Source organism: Sus scrofa, chromosome 3, assembly GCF_054392235.1.
Source record: "Sus scrofa isolate SSC_HxYL_T2T_F1_AM1 chromosome 3, Sscrofa_HxYL_maternal_Yorkshire_Landrace_v2.0, whole genome shotgun sequence".
NCBI classification, from domain to species: domain Eukaryota; kingdom Metazoa; phylum Chordata; class Mammalia; order Artiodactyla; family Suidae; genus Sus; species Sus scrofa.
Window position 1 is genome coordinate 18966028 of NC_139385.1, and position 20051 is coordinate 18986078.

Genomic DNA, 20051 nt, shown 5'->3' on the forward strand with positions numbered 1-20051 from the left:
AGAGGTTGCAGATTTGGCTCAGATCCAGTGTTGCTGTGGCTGCAGTATGGGCCTGAGGTGGCTGGTCTGATTCAACCCCTAGCCCAGAAACTTCCGTGTGCTGCAGGTGTAGCCTTGAAAGAAAAAAGTAAGAAAGAAAATCAGTGGGGAAAGAACAGTCCATTCTATGAGCATTCAAAGCAATTAAACTCATTAAAAAATTGTTAGATCCCTACCTCACACCATTCACCAAGATAGATTCCAGATGAGTTAACAAAAATATCTATAAGTATGTAAGAAAAATATAGGAGAATGTGTTTATGGTGTTGGTTTTCTTTTGCTTTTCTTTTTTTCTTTTTAGGGCAGCACTTGAGGTGTATGTGAGTTCCCAGGCTAGGGGTCCAATCAGAGCTACGGCTGCCGGCCTACACCACAGCCATAGCAATGTGGGATCTGAGCCGTGTCTACGACCTACACCACGGCTCAGGGCAACGCCAGATCCTTGAATCACTGAGCGAGGCCAAGGATCAAACCTGCATCCTCATGGGCTACCAGTAGGATTCCTTTCCACCATAGGAACTCCTGGCATTGGTTTTCTTAAAGTAGACTCAGGAAGCAAAAACCAAAAGCAAATGACTGCTAAATCTGACTTATTAAATATCAAAATGTATGACAAAAGCAGCTTTATTCATAATTGCTTAAACTTGGGAGCAACCAAGATGTCTTTCAACAAATGAATAGATAAATAACCTGTGATGCACCCCACAGTGAAATATTATTCAGCAATAAAAGGAAAAGAACAGGGAGTTCCCATCATAGAACAGCGGAAATGAATCCGACTAGGAACCATGAGGTTGTGGATTTGATCCCTGGCCTCACTCAGTGGGTTAAGGATCCAGCATTGACGTGAGCTGTGGTGTAGGTCGAAGAAGTAGCTCAGATTCTGCATTGCTGTGGCTGTGGTGGAGGCCAGCAGCCGTAGCTCCAATTGAACCCCTGGCCTGGGAACCTCCATATGCCGCAGGTGCAGCCCTGAAAAAAAAAAAAAAAAGAAAGAAAAGAATAGAACCATCGAACCATGAAAGGACATGGAAGAACCTTAAATCCACACAAAGTGGGAGAAGCCAATATGAAAAGGCTACATCCTGTGTGATTCCAAGTATATGATATTCTGAAAGTGTCCAAACTCTGGAGACAGTAAGGTCGGTGGTGGCCAGGGTTGCAGAAAGGGGAGTGGGGGATGAACAGGTGGCTCTCAGGGGATTTTTAGGGGCCTTAAAACTCCTGGACACAGTAGTGGTGGACACACGTCACTCACTATACCTTTGCCAAAAGCCAGAGAACGTACAACACAGAGTGAACCCTAATGGAAACTATGGATTTAGTTGATAAGAACATATCGCTCTTACCTCCTCAATTGTAACAAATGTACTATTGAAAGATGTTAATCATAGGGGCTGGAGAATGAGGGTGCAGTGTGGACTCTGGAAGTCTCCGTATTTTCTTTTTTTTCTTTTTTTTTTTTTTTTTTGCCATTTCTTGAGCTGCACCCACGGCACATGGAGGTTCCCAGGCTAGGGGTCCAATCGGAGCTGTAGCCACCGGCCTACACCAGAGCCACAGCAACGTGGGATCCAAGCTGAGTCTGCGACCTACACCACAGCTCATGGCAACGCCGGATCCTCAACCCACTGAGCAAGGGCAGGGATTGAACCCGCAACCTCATGGTTCCTAGTCAGATTCATTAACCACCTCACCACGACGGGAACTCCTCAAGAATCAGTGAGGATTTGAGTGAGTACTCCCACAGCTGGCAGAAATCCAACATGGTACTGTTACTTAGGAGAGCAGTCCACCAACATTGATTAAAATTTAAAATGCCCACGCTTTACGACCTGGCAATTCTTGTTGTTCACACCGGAAAAATGCTTGTCTGCACAAAGAGACTTGTAGAAGGGTGTTTATTGCAGCATTGCTTAGAGAGCAAAAAGCCTGAAATAACTTAAATACCATCAAGTGGTTGGATAAATAAAACATGGTATGTCATTATCAAGAAATCTTATGCATCAGTTCCAAAGAATAAGTTATGTGTGTTATGTACCTTTTGAGAGTTCACCACGAATTTTCTTTCTTTCTTTTCTTTTATTTATTTATTTCGTCTTTTTGTCTTTCTAAGGCCGCATCTGAGGCATATGGAGGTTCCCAGGCTAGGGGTCCAATCAGAGCTGTAGCTGCCGGCCTACACCACAGCCACAGTAACGCAGGATCTGAGCCATGCCTGTGACCTACACCACAGCTCAGGGCAACACTGGATCCTTAACCCACTGAGCGAGGCCAGGGATCGAACCTGCGTGCTCATGGATGCTAGTCAGGTTCGTTAACTGCTGGGCCACGACAGGAACTCTAAGAATTTTCTTAAGGAAAGAAAAATAAGATCCCCATGTGACTTACCCCTCATCTCCTTCCAACAGACTGAGCCAAGGTAGAGGGGACGGGAGAGGCTTCTAGCATACCTGCTGGGGTGTGGCTAAGGATGGGATTGAGGCCTGGTAGAGACAGCCTAGAGAAGGCGGAGCCTTTAGCAGGGGGTCTTTGGATGCATTTTAGGCAGCATGGGCAGAGCCCTGGCTTTAAAGGCATTTTGATTTGCAGCTAAGTCATAACTACGCCATCTGCTCCCTTGGGACGTGGGAGCAGACTTGACCACACCGAGCTTCTATGTTCTCACCTGTGAAATGGGGACAGTCATATTCAGGGCTGCAGTCTACAGCCTTGGAGGTGTGGTTCTGCTTCGACTCCAGGGGGTGACTTTGATCCCATGGAATCAAAGTTCTCCTAGCCAGTGGGTTCCAGGGTTTTTGACAAGAGCCACGGAAAAACATTTCACATTATAATTACACACACACAAACACACACGTATAGAACTGAAAAGTTTCACAAAACAATATTTACTCCTGCTACATTTGACGGTATCAGATATTTCTATTCCCTTCCATTCCACTCTTGTTTGTTCATTTATTTGTTTTGTAATACTGGTTGCAATCACGAAGTGGATTTCATGATCCATTGGTGAGTTAAGATGTGCAGTTTGAAAAATATTCTCTAAGCAGTTTCTCCCAAATGACCTTCTAACACAGGTCAATATCAGCAAACTCTGGCCCACAGGCAGAATCTGGCCCAATGCTTGCTTTTGTAAATAAAGTTTTATTGGCACACGGCCATGTTCATCCCTTTATATATAGTCTGTGGCTCCTTGGGGCTGATACAGTAGAATTGAAGAGTTGCCACAGAGACCACAAGGCCCAACCCATAGAGCCTACACTATTTCTTTATCTGTGCTTAACAGAAAAACTTTGCACAACCGCACCCATATCTGACTCTATGTCTCCCTTGCTTAAATTTCTCCCAGGCTGCCCTTTGCCCTCTGGCTCAACTCCAATTCTTTGGCCCTTCACCCTCTGGCTGTCTGTGCTCTGGTCCTGCCTGGGCGGGGGGCGGGGGGCGGGGGGCGGGGTGTCCATGCTCACCCAGGCTAACAGGCCTGTAGGCAAAGCCCCACCTTGCTTCCTGATGCCTTGTCTTGCTCTGCCCACAGGCCTCCTGGGAATGGTAGCTCACATGATGTACACGCAAGTATTCCAGGTCACCGTGAGCCTTGGCCCCGAAGACTGGAGACCTCATTCCTGGGACTACGGGTGGTCTTTCTGGTAAGTGGCTTGGACTCTCAGATGCCAGAGCCGAGAGGCATGCTGGGACTGCAGCAGCTCGACCCTACTGGGGAGTGGAGGGAGGTGGCGGTAGGAACCCAGAGTCCAGAGATGCTTTGAGACCCTAGGGCTGAAATGGGCCACCTGTAGCCAAATCCGGCCCATCATCTGTTTTCGTGCAGCCCTTAAGTGAAGGATGGTTTTTATACTTTGAAATGCTGGAAATAAATCAAAAGAAGAAGAATATTTTGCAACATGTGGAAATTATGGGAAATTCAGATTTCTGTGTCCATAAATAAAGTCTCATTGGGACACAGCCAAACTCATCGTTAACCTATTGTCTACAGCTGCTATCACGCTGCAGGGGCAGAGGTGAGTGGTTGTGACAGAGACTGAGTGGCCCACTAAGCCTAAAATAGTTACTATTTGGCCCTTGCAGAGAAAGTTGGCCAACCTTTGCCTTAGAGGCTGCTCTGGAATGTGGAGATGGAAGCTGTAGAGATCCTAGTGAAAGGCTCTGGATGCAGGCAGCAGGGATCAGCACCTCAGAGTGTGCAAAAGAAAGGCAGAATCCAGCAGGATTCTTTGGCTTGTGAGTTCTAGCATCCCAAGCTTAAGTAAACTAGAGTTGTATATGAGTTCATTCATTCATTAATTAGGAGTCTAGGTGGGTCGTCTAGGGGTGCATAGACTGTAATGGAAAAACCCGCCCACCTCCTTCTAATCAATAAGGAAATACATTGGTTCCTGTAAATGGAAAGTACAGCTTGGCATGGACTTCAGGGAACGTTTGATCCAGCGTCTCTGATGTCATCAAGGCTGAGTTCTCTTACTCTGTGGTCACCTGAGCATTGCCTACTCCCCAAGTTAACTCTGTCCCTGCGTGAGCTTCCACCCTGGTGATGAGAAAGTGCCCTTGAAGCTGGTGCTTCTTCCTTCACTCATGAGGGGGAGAGAGAGCTTCTCTTTCCCTAACGTTTACTAAAGTTCCAAGCCTCGCTGTGATGAGCCCAGCTGAGGCCGTTTTCCCTCTTCTGAATCATCACCATGGCTGAGGGAGTGTCATGAGTTTATTGGCGCAGCTTGACCATTCCTTTGCAATGAGGAATGAGTCCCAAACTCTCAAATGGTGAGCGGGTAGAATGGCAACTCTCAACTGATGAATGGACGGAATGGCTGCTAGATGAACTACCACAAGGGCTGCTTCAGGCACAGCTGGATCCAGGTGTTCAGGTGATTCATCAGGAACTCAATCACTCTCTCCCCACTTCTGACTCCATTCCCTTTGGGTCAGCTTTGTTCATAAGCAGCTTTTCCCCCCAGGTAGTAGTAAAGATGGTCACCAAGCCCACTTCTAGGCTTATGTGTTATAAATGTAGCAATACCAGCAGAGAGATGGGGCTTCTTTCCAATACTGCCAGCCCAAATCCCGGTTATGATGTTCACTGGATTAGCTTAAGTCATGTGACCATACTGCAACCAATGATTTAGACTCGCAGGAGACTGGACTGCTCTAATTGGTCTGGCCTGAGTCACGTGATCCAGAGGGTGGAGTTGCCCCCATCCAAACTCTTGGACAGAGAGACAGAGGAGAGGTCTCATAATGGAAACTTGGGGGGATGGGTTGGGGGTGGAGTGAGCTGTTGTCAAAAGGAGGAATGCATGCTGGAGTAGTGACAGTAATGACCACAGTTGTCTGTTACACAGGGCATCCGGGTCTGGTTCTGGTAGCTGGGGGCCATTCACCCACTTAGTCATTGAACACATATTTACTGAGTGAGTACATATTTGAGGGGCAGTGGGGCCTGGGGCTTCTCGGTGCTGTGCGTACAGTGGTGGCTGAGACCATGTTGTGACAGGGGATTAAGAACAGTGAACAAGGAGTTCCCATTGTGGCTCAGCAGTAACGAACCCGACTAGTATCTTTGAGGATGGGGGTTCGATCCCTGGCCTTGCTCGGTGGGTTAAGGATCTGCTGTTGCTGTGAGCTGCGATGCAGTTCACAGATGCAGCTCAGATCCTGCATTGCTGTGGCTGTGGCGTAGGCTGGCAGCTGCAGCTCCGATTCAATCCCTGGCCTGGGAGCCTCCATATACTGCAGGTGTGGCCCTAAAAAAACCAAAGCATAACAAAAAGACCAGTGAACAAGCCATCCTCTGAACCATGCTATGCTGTGGGTGGGTGGACGGGAGTCACAGAGAAGGCGTCACTGACCCAGCTTCCCCTGGGGAGGGTCCTTGGGGGAGAAGTTGGTCCATCAGGCTGGTAGAGGAGGGAATAAGATAGTGTGTTAGGCAGGGGAATGGCAAGTTTCGCCTTGGCAGTGAGAAGGCATCTTTAGGCGGAGGGTGTCGGAATGGAGCAGGAAGTGGTTATGAGAGACCCCAATTCAGACCAGTGGGGACTCCTGCTGTATTTCTGCCCCTTCCCACTCCCTACTTAAATAGGGTTTGCAAGAGCAAAGTCAAGTGCATTAGAGGGACCTTGACTGGCCAGCATAGTGCCTAACTCCTTTAAGTAGAACCGTCACAGAAAAACCAGTTAAAGCTCAGGTTCTGACTTCCTTTTACCCAATCCTTCCTCCCACCCCCTAGTAGTTCCTTCTTGAGATTTTTTTTTTTTTAAAGGAAGTTCCCAGGCTAAGGGTCAAATCGGAGCTGCAGCCACCAGCCTACACCACAGCCGAAGCAACGCGGGATCTGAGCCGCATCTGTGACCTACGCCACAGCTCATGGCAACGCCAGATCCTTAACCCACTGAGCAAGGCCAGGGATCAAACTCGAATCCTTATGGACACTAGTTGGTTCTTAACCCACTGAGTCACAACGGGAACTTCCCTTCCTGAGGTCTTGCCCTTGCAAAGTAGTCACCCTGAGCTAGAGAAGAAGACAAAGGGAGGGAACAGACATTTTTGAGAACTGAGCAGGAGTGAAATAACCTCTTCCACGTATTGAGCCGTGATGTGTCAGGATCACAGCATGGCTGTGATGTAGGTAATTCATGGACCAGAGTTGAGGCTCAGAGAACCTAAGTAACCTGTCCAAGGTAATCCACCTTGAGAGTGGCAGAGGTTAAATTTGAACCCAGGCATTCTGGCTCCAGAGCCCCTGCTCTCAGCCTCTCAGAGATAGGTGGCAGGGTAATAGTAAAACAGCTCAGGAGTCCCTGTTGTGGCTCAGCAGGTTAAGAACCCAACGTAATATCCATAAGCACACAGGTTCGATCCCTTGCTTCTCTCAGTGGGTTGAGGATCTGGCAGTTACTGTGAGCTGTGCTGTGGGTCCCAGATGCGGCTCGGATCTGGTGTTGCTGTGGCTGAGGTGTGGGCCTGCAGCTGCAGCTCTGATTTGACCCCTAGCCTGGGAACCTCCATGTGCTGCAGGTGTAGCCCTAAAAAAAATGTTTTTTAAGTTAAAAAAAAAAGTTCATGTGTGTTTAGCACACGATGCCCGTACGTACACTATGAACACCAGCCCCCCCCCCGCCTTTTGGTATTTTTAGGGCCACATCACAGCTCACAGCAATGTCGGATCCTTAACCCACTGAGCGAGGCCAGGGATCGAACCTGCGTCCTCATGGATACTAGTCAGATTCGTTTCCGCTGAGCCATGATGGGAACTCCCGAATGCCAACCCTTTTAATATTACCGTTATTAACATGAAATTTAACACATATAATAATCCCGTGTTGCATATTTAAAAACTGAGGCTCAGGAAGGTTGGGTCACTTGCCTGGGATTCTGAACCCCTCCCCCTACAGGCCTCTTTCCAGCAACGCCTGGCTCTTCGTCCTGGAGGTGAGCCTGCTGGTGTCGGGCCGCGGGAACCTTTCTCCCTTTTTAAAGCTGGGCTTCCTGCCCTGCTCCTCAGCACTGCCCGCCCCACACCCACCCCAGACTGGCCTCTCAAGGGGCACCCAATTCCCATTTGACTTATTTAAGGCCGGGCCCCAGTGTGCGGCCCCCATTAGGGCTGATCCATTTCTCCTTGTCACCAAGGCCTGCAAGATGGATCAGCCCCATTTTTCATCCCTCGCTTTTGGGGCCTTGCCAGGGCTGTGCAGTGTCATCTCTCTTGTTTAATATGTGTGAGGCCATTTGTCAAAATTCTGCCCCCACCCCCGGCCAGGGAGGAGGCCAGGTCCAAAGCACGATAGCGCCAGGCTCCATCTCCTGGCCCAGCGGGGCTGCAAGAACAGGCTGCAGAGCCTTATAGGTCAGGGTTGCCAAGGAGCTGGATTGATGTTGGAGACCAGCTGCTGAGAGGGATGCCAAGTTTCTGTGGTTGGTAGTCTGTTAGCCTGGGTTTAAACTTCACCCTGGCATGCACTGAGGGACTACTGTGGGCAGTACACACGAGTGGTTGAGGGGCAGCCTCTGGAATCAGACAGCTTGGGAGCAGATCCTAACCTTGGCCTTTGCCAGCTCTGGGCTTTGGCTAAGTCACTTACCCTCTCAGTGCCTCAGGAGCCTTAGCTGTAAAATGGGGGCAGCCTGAGTTTCTACGTCACAGGGCAGTGTGCAGTGTGTGTGGTGTTTTAGCTGATGTGTCACGCAGCATCTCCAAACGTAGTGCCTTAAAATTAACATGTGTTATTGTCTCTTATCAGCCAGGGGGTCCTGGCATGGGGTCCTCCATGGTACTTCGGCCAGGGCCAGCCCTCTGGGGCACTGCCAGGCCAGGCATCTGGGGCTGTCAGCAGGAAGGGCTTCTCGGGCACGGTGGCTGGGTCCCTGGAGAAGGGTCCCTGGAGAAGGTCCCCAGAGGGCAGGCGTTCCTAGAGTTCCAAGTGGAAGCTACAAGTTTAGATTACGACCTTGCCTCAAAAGTCACACAGCGTCACTTCTGCGGCATTCTGTTCGTCAAGAGCAAATCGGAGTTCCCGTCGTGGCTCGGTGGTTGACGAATCTGACTGGGAACCATGAGGTTGTGGGTTCGATCCCTGGCCTTGCTCAGTGGGTTAAGGATCCAGCGCTGCCGTGAGCTGTGGTGTAGGTCGCAGACACGGCTTGGATCCCGTGTTGCTGTGGCTCTGGCATAGGCTTGGCAGCTACAGCTCCGATTGGACCCCTAGCCTGGGAACCTCCATATGCCGCAGGAGCAGCCCAAGAAATGGCAAAAAGACAAAAAAAGACAAAAAAAAAAAAAAAAAAAAAAAGCTAATGATGGGATCAAGGGCGAGGAGAAAGGGTTGTGCAAAAGCATGAGCCCCAGGAGGGGTGGCTCATGGGAGGCCGTCTTTGGGGACTGCAGGACGTATCGCACGTGAGGCGCTTAGCCCAAAGAATGTGCTCCATGAATGTTGCTGTGAAAGGCAAAGCAAGCCATCCTCTCGGAGCCTCAGCTTCTTCAGCTCCAGAGCAGAGATCACACTGATGCATGTTTAATGGGGTTATAGTCTTAGGACCACGTGGCGCCCAGCTCTTAAAATGCTTCTATCCAATATGTGCTCCCTCCATAAGTGGCCATGATTATAAATGCTGATGACATTGGCCTTTTGGTAATGCCGCTCTTGCTTTCTGAGAGGCATGTGACTCAGATGTCCAAGAAGAGGACATCGGGTGGGCACGCAGGCAGCCCCTGGTGCTCCATTCCTCCCCGTCTCCCCAGACTGGCCACTTGCAGTTGTTTCTAGGACTTGAGTGTTTCCTGGAGACCCAGCCCTGGCCGTACCCTGTCCCCCCCCCACCCCCCGCACGCCCCAAGACTCCCCTCCTTGGGCCGCCACTAAGGCAGGGAGCCGCATCCCTGCCCTGCGCCCTGGGCCCCCCAACCCTCCTGTCTGCTCCCCTTTTTAGGTCTTTGTCTTAACTCTGTCCACGTCCTCCTGTGACAATGCCAAGGCCAGCCCCTAGGGTAGGGGTGGGGGAGGGAGGGGGATGCGGGGAGCTGCTTGGCTTGGGGAGGGAGTGGGATGAGACCACCGTTGGTCGGTGCCTATTTTGAACTGGACACAGTGGAGGCACTTTACAAGCCCTGAGCTCTCAGGTCCTTTGTCCTTTAGCCTCTACTTGGAAGGGTTGCCTTTGACCCCCACTTAAAGGATGAAGACACAGGCTCGGAAAGAGCAAAGGCCCAAATCACACAATTAGCCGCAGAGCCTCCACATTGCATGCAGCCCAGGGCTGAACCCAGCCTGTAGGTGTTTTGTTTGAGCCGCCACATTGGGCTTTTTAAAAATTTGCATTTATTTCTAATATCCAAAATGGTAAAAATGTTTACATAAAGATGTGGGTTTCTGGGCATTCCTGTCATAGCTCAGCGGTTAAGGAATCTGACTAGCATCCATGAGGACACAGGTTCAATCCACGGCCTCACTTAGTGAGTTAAGGATCCAGTGTTGCCGTGAGCTGTGGTGTAGGTCGAAGACATGCCTGGGATCCCCAGTTGTTGTGGCTGTGGTGTAGGGCAGCAGCTATAGCTCTGATTTGACCCCTAGTCTGGGAAGCTCCATTGGCTACGGCCTTAAAAAGCAAAAAAAAAATTGGTGTTTCTGGCTTCTCTTGACTATTGGAGGATACGTCCATGCCCTAATCCACATTGCCACATGGCAGCAGGCATCTTCAGCTGAGCAGAGGCTACCCCTTTTAGATGGGGCATAGGCTCCCCACTTTACCCCAGTCCCCACCAGTCCCTATTGCATCACCTTACTCACACTGAATTCATCCATTTGACCCTGCAAGAATTAAGAGTTTGTAATCCCTGGTTGGAATGTCAACAGGCCAGTTTTCCTGGTGATGGTGGAAGAATAGCAAGCTAGTCATGTGCTACTTCTGTTTTGTGTCTGATCAAAATGGAAGGGGACAGGAAAGGGGCCCCTCTTACCCCAGCACACACAGTGAAACCCCAATTCTGAGCATTCACTTGACAGAACGAGGGTGGTGGAACATCGTGGAGTCATAGCTTATAAGAGCTGGACACCCAGAGAGGTTGAGCAGTTTGTCCCAGGTCACACAGCTAGAGTGTAGCTAGTTATGCCATGTCCAGGAGGGTAGTGCCCCTCTCTTTGCTTTTGGGGCCCACCTGTGTGCCACGTGGTAGCCTCATCGCTGCCCCTTCTCCTCCTCCTTCTCTTCCCCTCCTTTCCAGTCTCCATGACCTTGTGGAAACAGCAGACTAGCCCCTACCTCTCTGGGGAACCCAGGCTGCCCTGCCCTCTCTGCAGGGCTGAGCTGGCATTTTAGCAAGTTGATCCCTTGCAGTGGGGGTGTGTGTTCTGGAAGAGCCTTGGCTCCAAAGAGCCTTTGGAGAGGGTGTTTGCTGGTGTTACCAAGAGGCTGTGTGGTCAGCAAGAAGCTCTTACTCTTATTCATCTCACCAAGGCAAGTGGCACTGACCTTCTTTTCTCTAAGACCAGGGCAGGGAGAGACCCAGGTGGTACCCGAGGATGCTCTGCTGCCATGCGTGGACCAGCTGGGCCTTCAGATCCTGCCATCATCATCTCCTGATCCCATCAGTCCATGGACACTGAGGGTGGTCTGGATGGAGCATCTGTGCCTTGTCCTGCCCCACACAGTGACTCTGTGCCTGTCTGGCCCGAAGGGAGACAAGGGCTGCCTCCCTCAAGGACCAGCTACAGTCTTTCCACTGAGCAAAGCCTGGAAGAGATTTCAAGGTGGCATCCATGCATCTCTGAATCTGGTCCTCTAGCAACCCCTGCCCCAACCTCTGTAGCTCCCAGAGGATAGAGAGCTAGTTAACAGCCACCCCCACTGCCTGCCCCCATCACAGTGTCACAGCATCCATTCTGCTCTTGTCTCCCAAAACCAGGCCAACCACCCACATACCTCACTGCACCAGTCCAGCCGCATAAGATACAAGCACCAGCAGGCATTCCAGCCTTGAGGTTCTCAACCTGTGCCCTGCGTGGGGGCCTGGGAGCCTGGGAGTTTGGGGACCAAGGAAGCTGAAGACTCACAGGTGCAGCCCTGAGCCCCTCACCCACATCTAAATCAGAACAATGCTTTTGTATCTGTGGGGTTTTTTTTAAATCTGTTTTTGTTTTACCTCTGTTTATATTCATTCTACAAATATTTATTGGGTGCTTACTACATGTCAGGCATGGTTTTAGGTGCTAAAGATATAGCAGTGAACTAAACAAAGCTCCTGTTTTCATGAAGATCACATTCTGGTATGGGGGAAGACAATCCAAAAACAAATAAGGATTTGCACTTCTGGGAAGATGGAGCAGTCATGCCTCTCCCCATCCTCCTGCTAAGTACCACTGAAATCCCTGGACATTACACATATAAACATACCAAGCCAATGAAAGGTGGAGGGAAGACAATAGGTTGGCTAAGGATCAAGAGATAGCACTTTGGTAGGTACTTTTCATCTCATATATCCCAGATTTGGAGCTGAAGAAGTCAGCAACTCAGAAATGCTAACTGGCACACATGCCTCCCCCCAAAACCCCACTAAAAGTCTGCTTTCTCTAGCCAAAGAGCCAGGAAAGGGGCAGTCTACCAAGACAGAAAGCTTTTAGCAAATACTGCTCTACCCAGTCACATATCACAGGAAAAAGAAACAAACACCCTTTGTCTCCATCCCACTCATGTCAAGTTTAGATTTCACTCACCAGGCTGAAATGTGGCACCCAACTGCTGCATACCCCACAACCTGCTGGGCTGGTATCAGAGTAGGTAGCTGGAATTTTCACCCTGCTTGACAGTTAAGAAAGCCCCCCACACCCCTGAGTGTCAGTGGAGGTCACATGAGGAGTCTGGGCTCCCAGCCCCACTAGGGCAGTAACAGCGTGCCTTCCCCCTCTCTATGGTGTGGTGTCAGAGGAGGAGCAGTGGAGAGTCAGGATTTTCACTCGCGCCCAGGGTGATGAAGTCATTCTTCTCTGTGTGGTGTCAGTGGAGGCAAACTGGGGAGCAGTAATGAGGCATTCCTGCCCCTTCCACCCAGAATGGTATCTGCAGAAGCCTAAGGGGGGGTCAAAACTCCCATCCCTGCCCAGCAGTAACCAGGAACCTTTCCACCTTGAATGTCAGTGGTAGCCCAGTGGGAAACCTGGACTTCTTCTCCTACCTGGCAATAACAAGGTCGTGTTCCCTCTTCCTTTGTCAGAATTCTGTCAGCAGAAGGTTTAAAGAAGATCCAGAGTCTTATTTTTAAAAATACTCAAAATGTCAAGATTGCAACTGAAAGTCACTCACCGTACCAAAACCTGGGGAGATTTCAACTTGAAAGCAGAAAGAATCAATAGATCACAATACTTAGATAGTGAAGATGTTAGAATAATCTGATAAAGATTCTAAAGCAATCATTGTTAAAATGCTTCAACAAGCAATTACAAACACCCTTGAAACAAATGAAATTTTTTTTCTTTTTTTTTCTTTTGGTCTCAGGAAAAAATAGAGTCTTCCAGGAAAGAACTGGAAAATATATAGAAAAACAAGTGGAAATTTTAGAACTGAAATTTAAAACTCAGTGGATAGGCTCAACAGAAGAATGGAGAGGACAGAGGAAAGAATCAGTGAACTTGAAGATAGGAGTTACCTAATCTGAACAGCAGAGAGAAAATAGATTTTTTTTTTTTTAAATGAACAGAGCATCAGGGACCTCGGGGACTATGATGAAAGACCTAACATTGAAGTGCCAGAAGGGGAGGGGAGAGAGGGTGCTGAAAAAGTACTCAAGGAAATAATAGCCGAAAATTTCCCCAGTTTTGTAAGACATAAACCTGCAGAGTCAAACTGAGTGAATCTCCAAACAGGATAAACCCAAAGACGTCCATACCATGACACATTATAGTCAAACTATGTTTTTATAAAACAAACAAACAAACTAGGAGTTCCCATTGTGGCTCAGCAATAATGAACCCAACTAGTACCTGTGAGGATGTAGGTTTGATCCTTGGCCCCGCTCAGTGAATCAAGGATCCAGCATTGCTGTGAACTGCAGTGTAGGTTGCAGACGTGGCTTAGATCTGGTGTTGCTGTGGCTATGTCGTATGCTGGCAGCTGCAGCTCTGATTCAACCCCTAGCCTGTGAACTTCCATATGGTGTGGGTGTGGCCTGAAAAAAATTTTAACCCCCCCAAAATGAAAGTCAGAGAAAAAAGTATTGACAGCAGCAAAATAGAAACAATATCTTAACTTTAGAGAAAACCAATTTAAATGGTGGATTTTGCATCAGAAATCAAGGGGCTAGAAGTAAATGAGATGGTTCAAGTGCTGAAAGAGAAGAACCATCAATTTAGAATTCCATTTCTAGCAAAAATATCCTTCAGAAAAGGGAAGGGTATATCAAGGCATTCTCAGGTGAAGGAAAGCTACGAAAATCTGCTATCAGCACATCTATCCTAATAAATGGTTAATGGAAGTTCTCTAAACAGAAAAAAAAAAAGTTAAAGAAGGAATCTTGGAACATTAAGAATGAAGAAAGAACATTTTTGCCTTTCCTCTTGAGTTTTCTAAGTTATGCTTGATGATTGAAGCAAAAATTATAACATGGTCTGATATGGTTCTAAATTATATTTAAGACAAACAGATTATCAATGAGAGAAGATAAAAGGGCATAAAAGGAAAACCACATAATCATACCAATCAATGAAGAAAAACATTTGGCAAAATTCAATATGCATTCATGATTTTAAAAACTCGCAGAAAACCAGAGGAGAACTAGAGGGGCGACTTCCTAGACTTAATAAAGCACATCTACAAAGCACTTGCACCTAACATTATACCTAATGGTGAAAGATTGAATGCTTTCTCCCTAGGACTGGGAACACCAGTCTCTCTCAACATAGTGCTGGAAGTTCTTGCTAGTGCAAGGCATGAAAAGTAAATAAGCGGCATAGAGATTGGAAAGGAAGAAATAAACTATACCCATTTGCAGATGATATGATTGTCTATGTAGAAAAATCAAAAGAAATCTACCCTCTTGAAAACACCTAGACCTAATAAATGAGTTCAATATAACCTCAAGATATAAGATAAAAATACAAAAAAAAAATCAACTATATTTCTATAAACTAGCAAAGAACAGTCAGACAACAAAACTAAAAATGTATTATCATTGACCCTCAAAAAAGGGAAATAGTCATAAATCTAACAAAAATATCTATAGGATTGCATGCTGAAACCCACAAAATGCCAATGAAGGAGATTAAAGAAGACCTAAATAAGTGGAGAGGTATACCATGCTTATGGCCAAGAGGTGGATTCTCCTCAAGTTGTTATAGAGGTTTAATGCAATTCGCATTAATCTCAGCAACATTTGGGAATTCCTGTTGTGACACAGTGAAAACGAATTTGACTGGTATCCATGAGGATGCAGGTTTGATCCCTGGCCTCGCTCAGTGATTCAAGTATCTGGAGTTGCTGTGAGCTGTGGTGTAGGTTGCAGATGTGGCTCAGGTCCCACGTTGCAGTGGTTGTGGCATAGGTCAGCAGCTGTAGCTCTGATTTGCCCCCTAGCCTGGGAATTTACATATGCTGAGGGTGTGGCCCTAAAAAGAAACAAAAAAAAAAGAGAGAGAGAGAGAATCTCAGCAACATTTCTTGTAGGTTTAGACAAGATTATTTAAAATTTATCAGGAAAGGTGAAGGAACTAGAATAGCTAAAATAATTTTGAGAAAGAAGAATAAAGTGGGAGGAATCAGTCTACCAGGTTTCAAGACTTATTTTATAGCTAGAGTAATCCACACCATGCAGTATTGGGGGAGGGGGAGGTGTATAGATCAATGGAACAGAACAAAGAACCCAGAAATAGTCCCTTACAGATATGCCCAACTGATTTTTGACAAAGGTGTAAATTCATTCATTGGAGGTGGAGTGGCTTTTTCAACAAATTATGCTGGAGTTGTTTGATATTCATAGACCAAAAAAAAAAAAATCTTGATCTAAACTCCTTACCTTCTATAAAAATTAATTCAAAATGTATCATGGACCTAGATATGAAATATAAAAACTATAAAATTTTTAGGAAAAAAATAGGATAAAATCTTTGAGATTTAGACCTGGCAAAGCATTCTTAGACTTGACATCCAAACCACTAAAAGCTTAAAGAGAAACCTTGATAAAATGGATTTTGTCAAAATTACACACTTTTGCTCTGTGAAAAACCTTGTTCCCCGAGGTTGAAAAGATAAGCTAAAGACTAGAAGACATTAGTATAAATCATGTATTTGACAAAGGACTAGTATCTAGGTGCTATAAAAACACTCAAAACTCAACAACGACAGCAAAATCATCCAATAAGAAAGTGGGCAAAAAACATAAACAGACATGTTATGAAAGAGGATACACAGATGGCAACTAAGCAGATGAAAAGATGTTCAACACGATTAGCCATTAGGGAAATGCAAATGAAAGCCACAATGGGGTATTTCCACATGTCTATCAGAATAGCTCAAATTAATAAATAGTGACAACACCTAAAGCTGGTGGGAATGTGGAGCAACTCATACATTGCCCTAGGAACCCTATTTAGGAATATAAAGGCACCGTCTCTTGATACACATAACTTGGATGACTCTCCAGAGAATTAGGCTGGGGTTGGGGGATGATCCCAAATGTGCGATGCCACATCCAGGACTGCAGGGCAGCGGGAGATCCTGAAAGAGGGACGGCGAGGTTTAACAAAACACACAAGACTCTTTTACAGTTAGAAAGTGGGGGACCAGGAGGCACTCTGTTCTGCAGAAGAAAGGTGCCAGGGCTTTCGCCCACGTGACTTTTATCAGGGAAGGTGATGTATGTAGGTTAAGGAGAAACTCTCAGGCACAGGCGATGACAAAACTATCTCCCAGTGAATAACAAAGGAAAATACTAGGAACTAGTTACAGGTGCATACCTCTAGGGCATAGTGCAGCTGCTCATAGAATAGCATGGTTGATGCATAACTCCCTTATCTTGTCTTTGAAGGAGATCCTGCACTTTAGAGCTCCGTGTAAGCATATTCCTTAGCTCGTTGTGCTTTTGCACATACACCAAGTTTGCCTCTGCAGAGTTCAGCAGTCCAGTGGTCTCCCAGCAGTACATACCAAGTGGTTCCATTTATTTAACATGCTTGAAATGACAAAACGAGAGAGTGAAGAAGGGATTAGTGGTTGCCAGGGGTGGGGAGGGATATAGGTGTGGCTATAAAATGGCAACGGGACGGATCAGACAGATTATTATGGTGATGGAATGAAAAACCATCTTGTGTCTTGACTGTACCAAAGTCAAGATCCTGGTCGTGTACTTCTTTGCAGGAGGCTATCATTGGGGGAAAATTAGGTAAAGAGTACATGGGATCTCTCTGAATTATTTCTTACAACTGCATGTGAATCTAGAATGATCTCAAAACGTTTCATTTAAAAATGAAGAATAAAAAATAATATAAAAAAGATGCAAGAGAATTACAGGATGTTATGAGGATGGGGTGAAATTAAACAGGAGTAGCTGAGAGAGAGTGATGCCCCTTTTCTGGTTGGGCCATCAGAGTTGAGAATTAGAGCTGGTCGTAGTTAAAGATCCCCTGGTTGTAAAGACTAGAAAAATCACTTCAAAACTAACTTATGGGAGTTCCCATCATAGCTCAGCAGAAATGAATCTGACTAGTATCCACGAGGACGTGGGTTCAATCCCTGACCTTGCTCAGTGGGTTAAGGATCTGGCATTGCCGTGAGCTGTGGTGTAGGCCAGTGGCTACAGCTCTGATTTGACCCCTAGCCTGGGAACCTCCATATGCCACGGCTACGGCCCTAAAAAGATTAAAAAAAAAAAACTAACTTATGCAAAATAGGGAATTTATAGAAAGTAATTGTATAAGAATTTTTGTTGCCAATTTCAGAAACCCATTTCAAACTGGCCTAAAGAAAAAAAAAATCCAAAAAAAGAAATGTGGGCTCCTATAATTGAAAGTCCAGGGATAATGGCTTCACTTCAGGGGTGTAGCTCCTTTTTGTGGCTCTCCTTTCTTATGAGTCAGCTTCATTCTCAAGCTCGGGGGTGGCCCATTGGGTTCCAGCAGCTCCTGGCTCAAATCCTACCAGCTTGGCAATACAGAAAAAAAAGATGAGCCCTGTTTCCGAATAGCTTCAGCAAAGGCCTAGAATTAAGTCTCAGCAGCCTTATTTGGGTGTCTCATGTCCGTCCCTGAACCAATTACAATGGCTAGAGGGATGTGACACTCTCACTGGCCACGTCTAGGTCATGTGCACGCTCCTGAAAGTTAGGGGTGAGGCCAGGTCCCTACAAACCTCATGGCCCAAGGGGGGGGGGGGAGGAGTGGTCCCTTTACAGAACAGGCACTGGTCAGGCCACACTACAGACATATACTTTTGGAATCCCAGAAAAAAGCCCACTTCTTCATTCTCTGAATTGCCATCAGTCCAATTCAGACATCCCAGATGGAGCTAGAATCTTCAGCTTCATTGCTCAGAGGAAGAGAGTATCTGATTGGACCAGCTTTGGCCAGACGTTTGTCCATCTTTGATGGACAGGGAGGTTCTTAGAGGGGCCAGGCTGACACCCACAGTTGTCTATTACAGATACTGAGTGCTTCTGGAGGATTGCAGTTAGCTCCTTACGAAAAAAATGGGGGCATCTATTAATGGCTTGGGTGATAAGGGCTACTTGATGACTGGAGATCCTTGGGAGCAAGGCTGAATCCACAGGTTTCCCCTTGCTTTTCCTCTGGGTTCTCTGAGGCTGACAAAGAGCAGTGGGCATGAGAGGTGGGCTGCATGGGGCGTGCAGGGGCCCTGATGTCGAGAGACCTGAAAGCTGGCTGGTGAAGGGGGAGGCTGGAGCTGCTGAGACAGTGCAGAGTTGGCAGCAGCAAGACTAAGCCCTTCATGGGGAGGAAACCAGTTTGCAAGGCAGAGACTGGGGAACAGGGACTCGAGAAACCAGACTAGGGGGAACTGGAGGGGGGCTGGAACCCCACTCCTGGTTCTAGATATTACTGCATGGTCTTGAATGGAGGAATCAGGCAGGAGGCCATTTCCAGAATGGGCACTGGGTCGGAGAAGACCAGTGTCCTGGCCAGATGAGTCTCCTGGCTCCACATACCCTCCCTTTCTTTCCAGATGTACGTGGAACAGATTCTCCAGCTCTGGCTGGCTCAACATACACAGCAGAGGAGCACAGCCAAAAGCGTGGAGGAAGTGTGAGCAGAGAGCCTTAATCTAACAGACAAAGAGTTTGGAAATCAAGTCAGAAGTGGGTAGTAAGAATGTTGATAATAGCGATGATAGTAATAATAACAAGCCTTTCTTGGGTGCCTGCCAGGTGCCACGCATTGTTCTAAGATATTTTTAATGGGTCGTCGTCTCCTTTACTCCTTGCAACAGCTCTGTGATACGGTGTGATAGGAGGCAGAGGGGTGAAGTACCTTTGCCAAGGTCCCTTGTGAACAAGGGCAATTTAACTCTCCTGGAAAACCAGCTGCTAGGATATCTGACCCCCATCTACTTCTCCATCATCAGCTCCAACTAACCTCCTCGCACCCCCTCTCTCCAGCACCCCAAACTCCCTATAGTCGGCGGAATGCTTCCTATCGCCTTCTGTCGCCACGCCTTTGCACATGCTCTTCCCTCTTCCTGGAATGTCCCTTCCCCTTTCAAAGTCTCTATCATCCCCCAAGACCCAGGGCAACCATCCCCGTATTCTGGTACCTTTCCCTGATGCCAACCCCTGGATGGAATGACTCGCTCTCTTCTTGCCTCCCAGTAATGACCTCTGTTGCGTCTGCATCACAGCGTATGGACAGTGCTGTTTCCCAGACCAGACCCCGAGGGGCTGCCCAAGCCCTACGCTTCTCTACGGCCGCATCCGCGCAGGTCTGGAAGTCTGGTGGGTGTGGTTTTCTGTGCCCTGCTCCCCCTCACCGTGGCACCTCTCTCCTCGTCTCTTGGCAGCCTGGCGTGGGGCTCCTTTACCTGCTGCATGGCAGCCTCTGTCACCACGCTCAACTCCTACACCAAGACGGTCGTTGAGTTCCGGCACAAGCGCAAGGTTTTTGAGCAGGGCTACCGGGAGGAGCCGACCTTCATAGACCCTGAGGCCATCAAGTACTTCCGGGAGAGGTCAGTGCACCCGGGGTCACTTCCGGCCCCCACCGGCAATCCGAAGCCCAAGGCCTGGCCTCACTGGCCCTAAAGCTTCAGTCGAATACTAGAACGGTCCAATGGAAGTATTCTGGCGGGCTGGGGGGTGGAAGGGGCAGGGTGGGTGAGGCAGAGTTTGGACCCCACTATGTTGCAATTTCTGGCACATTGTAATGTTGTCTGGGGCATGAGGTTGCCTTGGGCTTATGAGGTCAGAGCCTGAAAAACCAGGAAGGAAATCAAGTTGAGTGTTGGCCATATGTCCCCATGCTTCTTAGACCTAAGATTAATGTCACAGAGAGGCTGAACCAAAGTTT

The 20051-nt window shown here is 47.7% G+C and overlaps 1 protein-coding gene across 6 annotated transcripts in view; it reads left to right on the forward strand.

Moving 5' to 3' along the window:
* GSG1L (GSG1 like) overlaps positions 1-20051 on the forward strand; it is a 241675-nt gene that overhangs the window by 188141 nt on the left and 33483 nt on the right. For 4 of the 6 annotated variants that reach the window (XM_021086437.2, XM_021086438.2, XM_085017126.1 and 1 more), the window contains 2 exons: positions 3575-3686; positions 19546-19713. In XM_021086437.2, coding sequence (XP_020942096.2) covers positions 3575-3686; positions 19546-19713 — 280 coding nt within the window. The remainder of the gene's footprint in view (positions 1-3574; positions 3687-19545; positions 19714-20051) is intronic. The other 2 variants (XM_021086439.2, XM_085017128.1) reach the window with 1 other exon arrangement.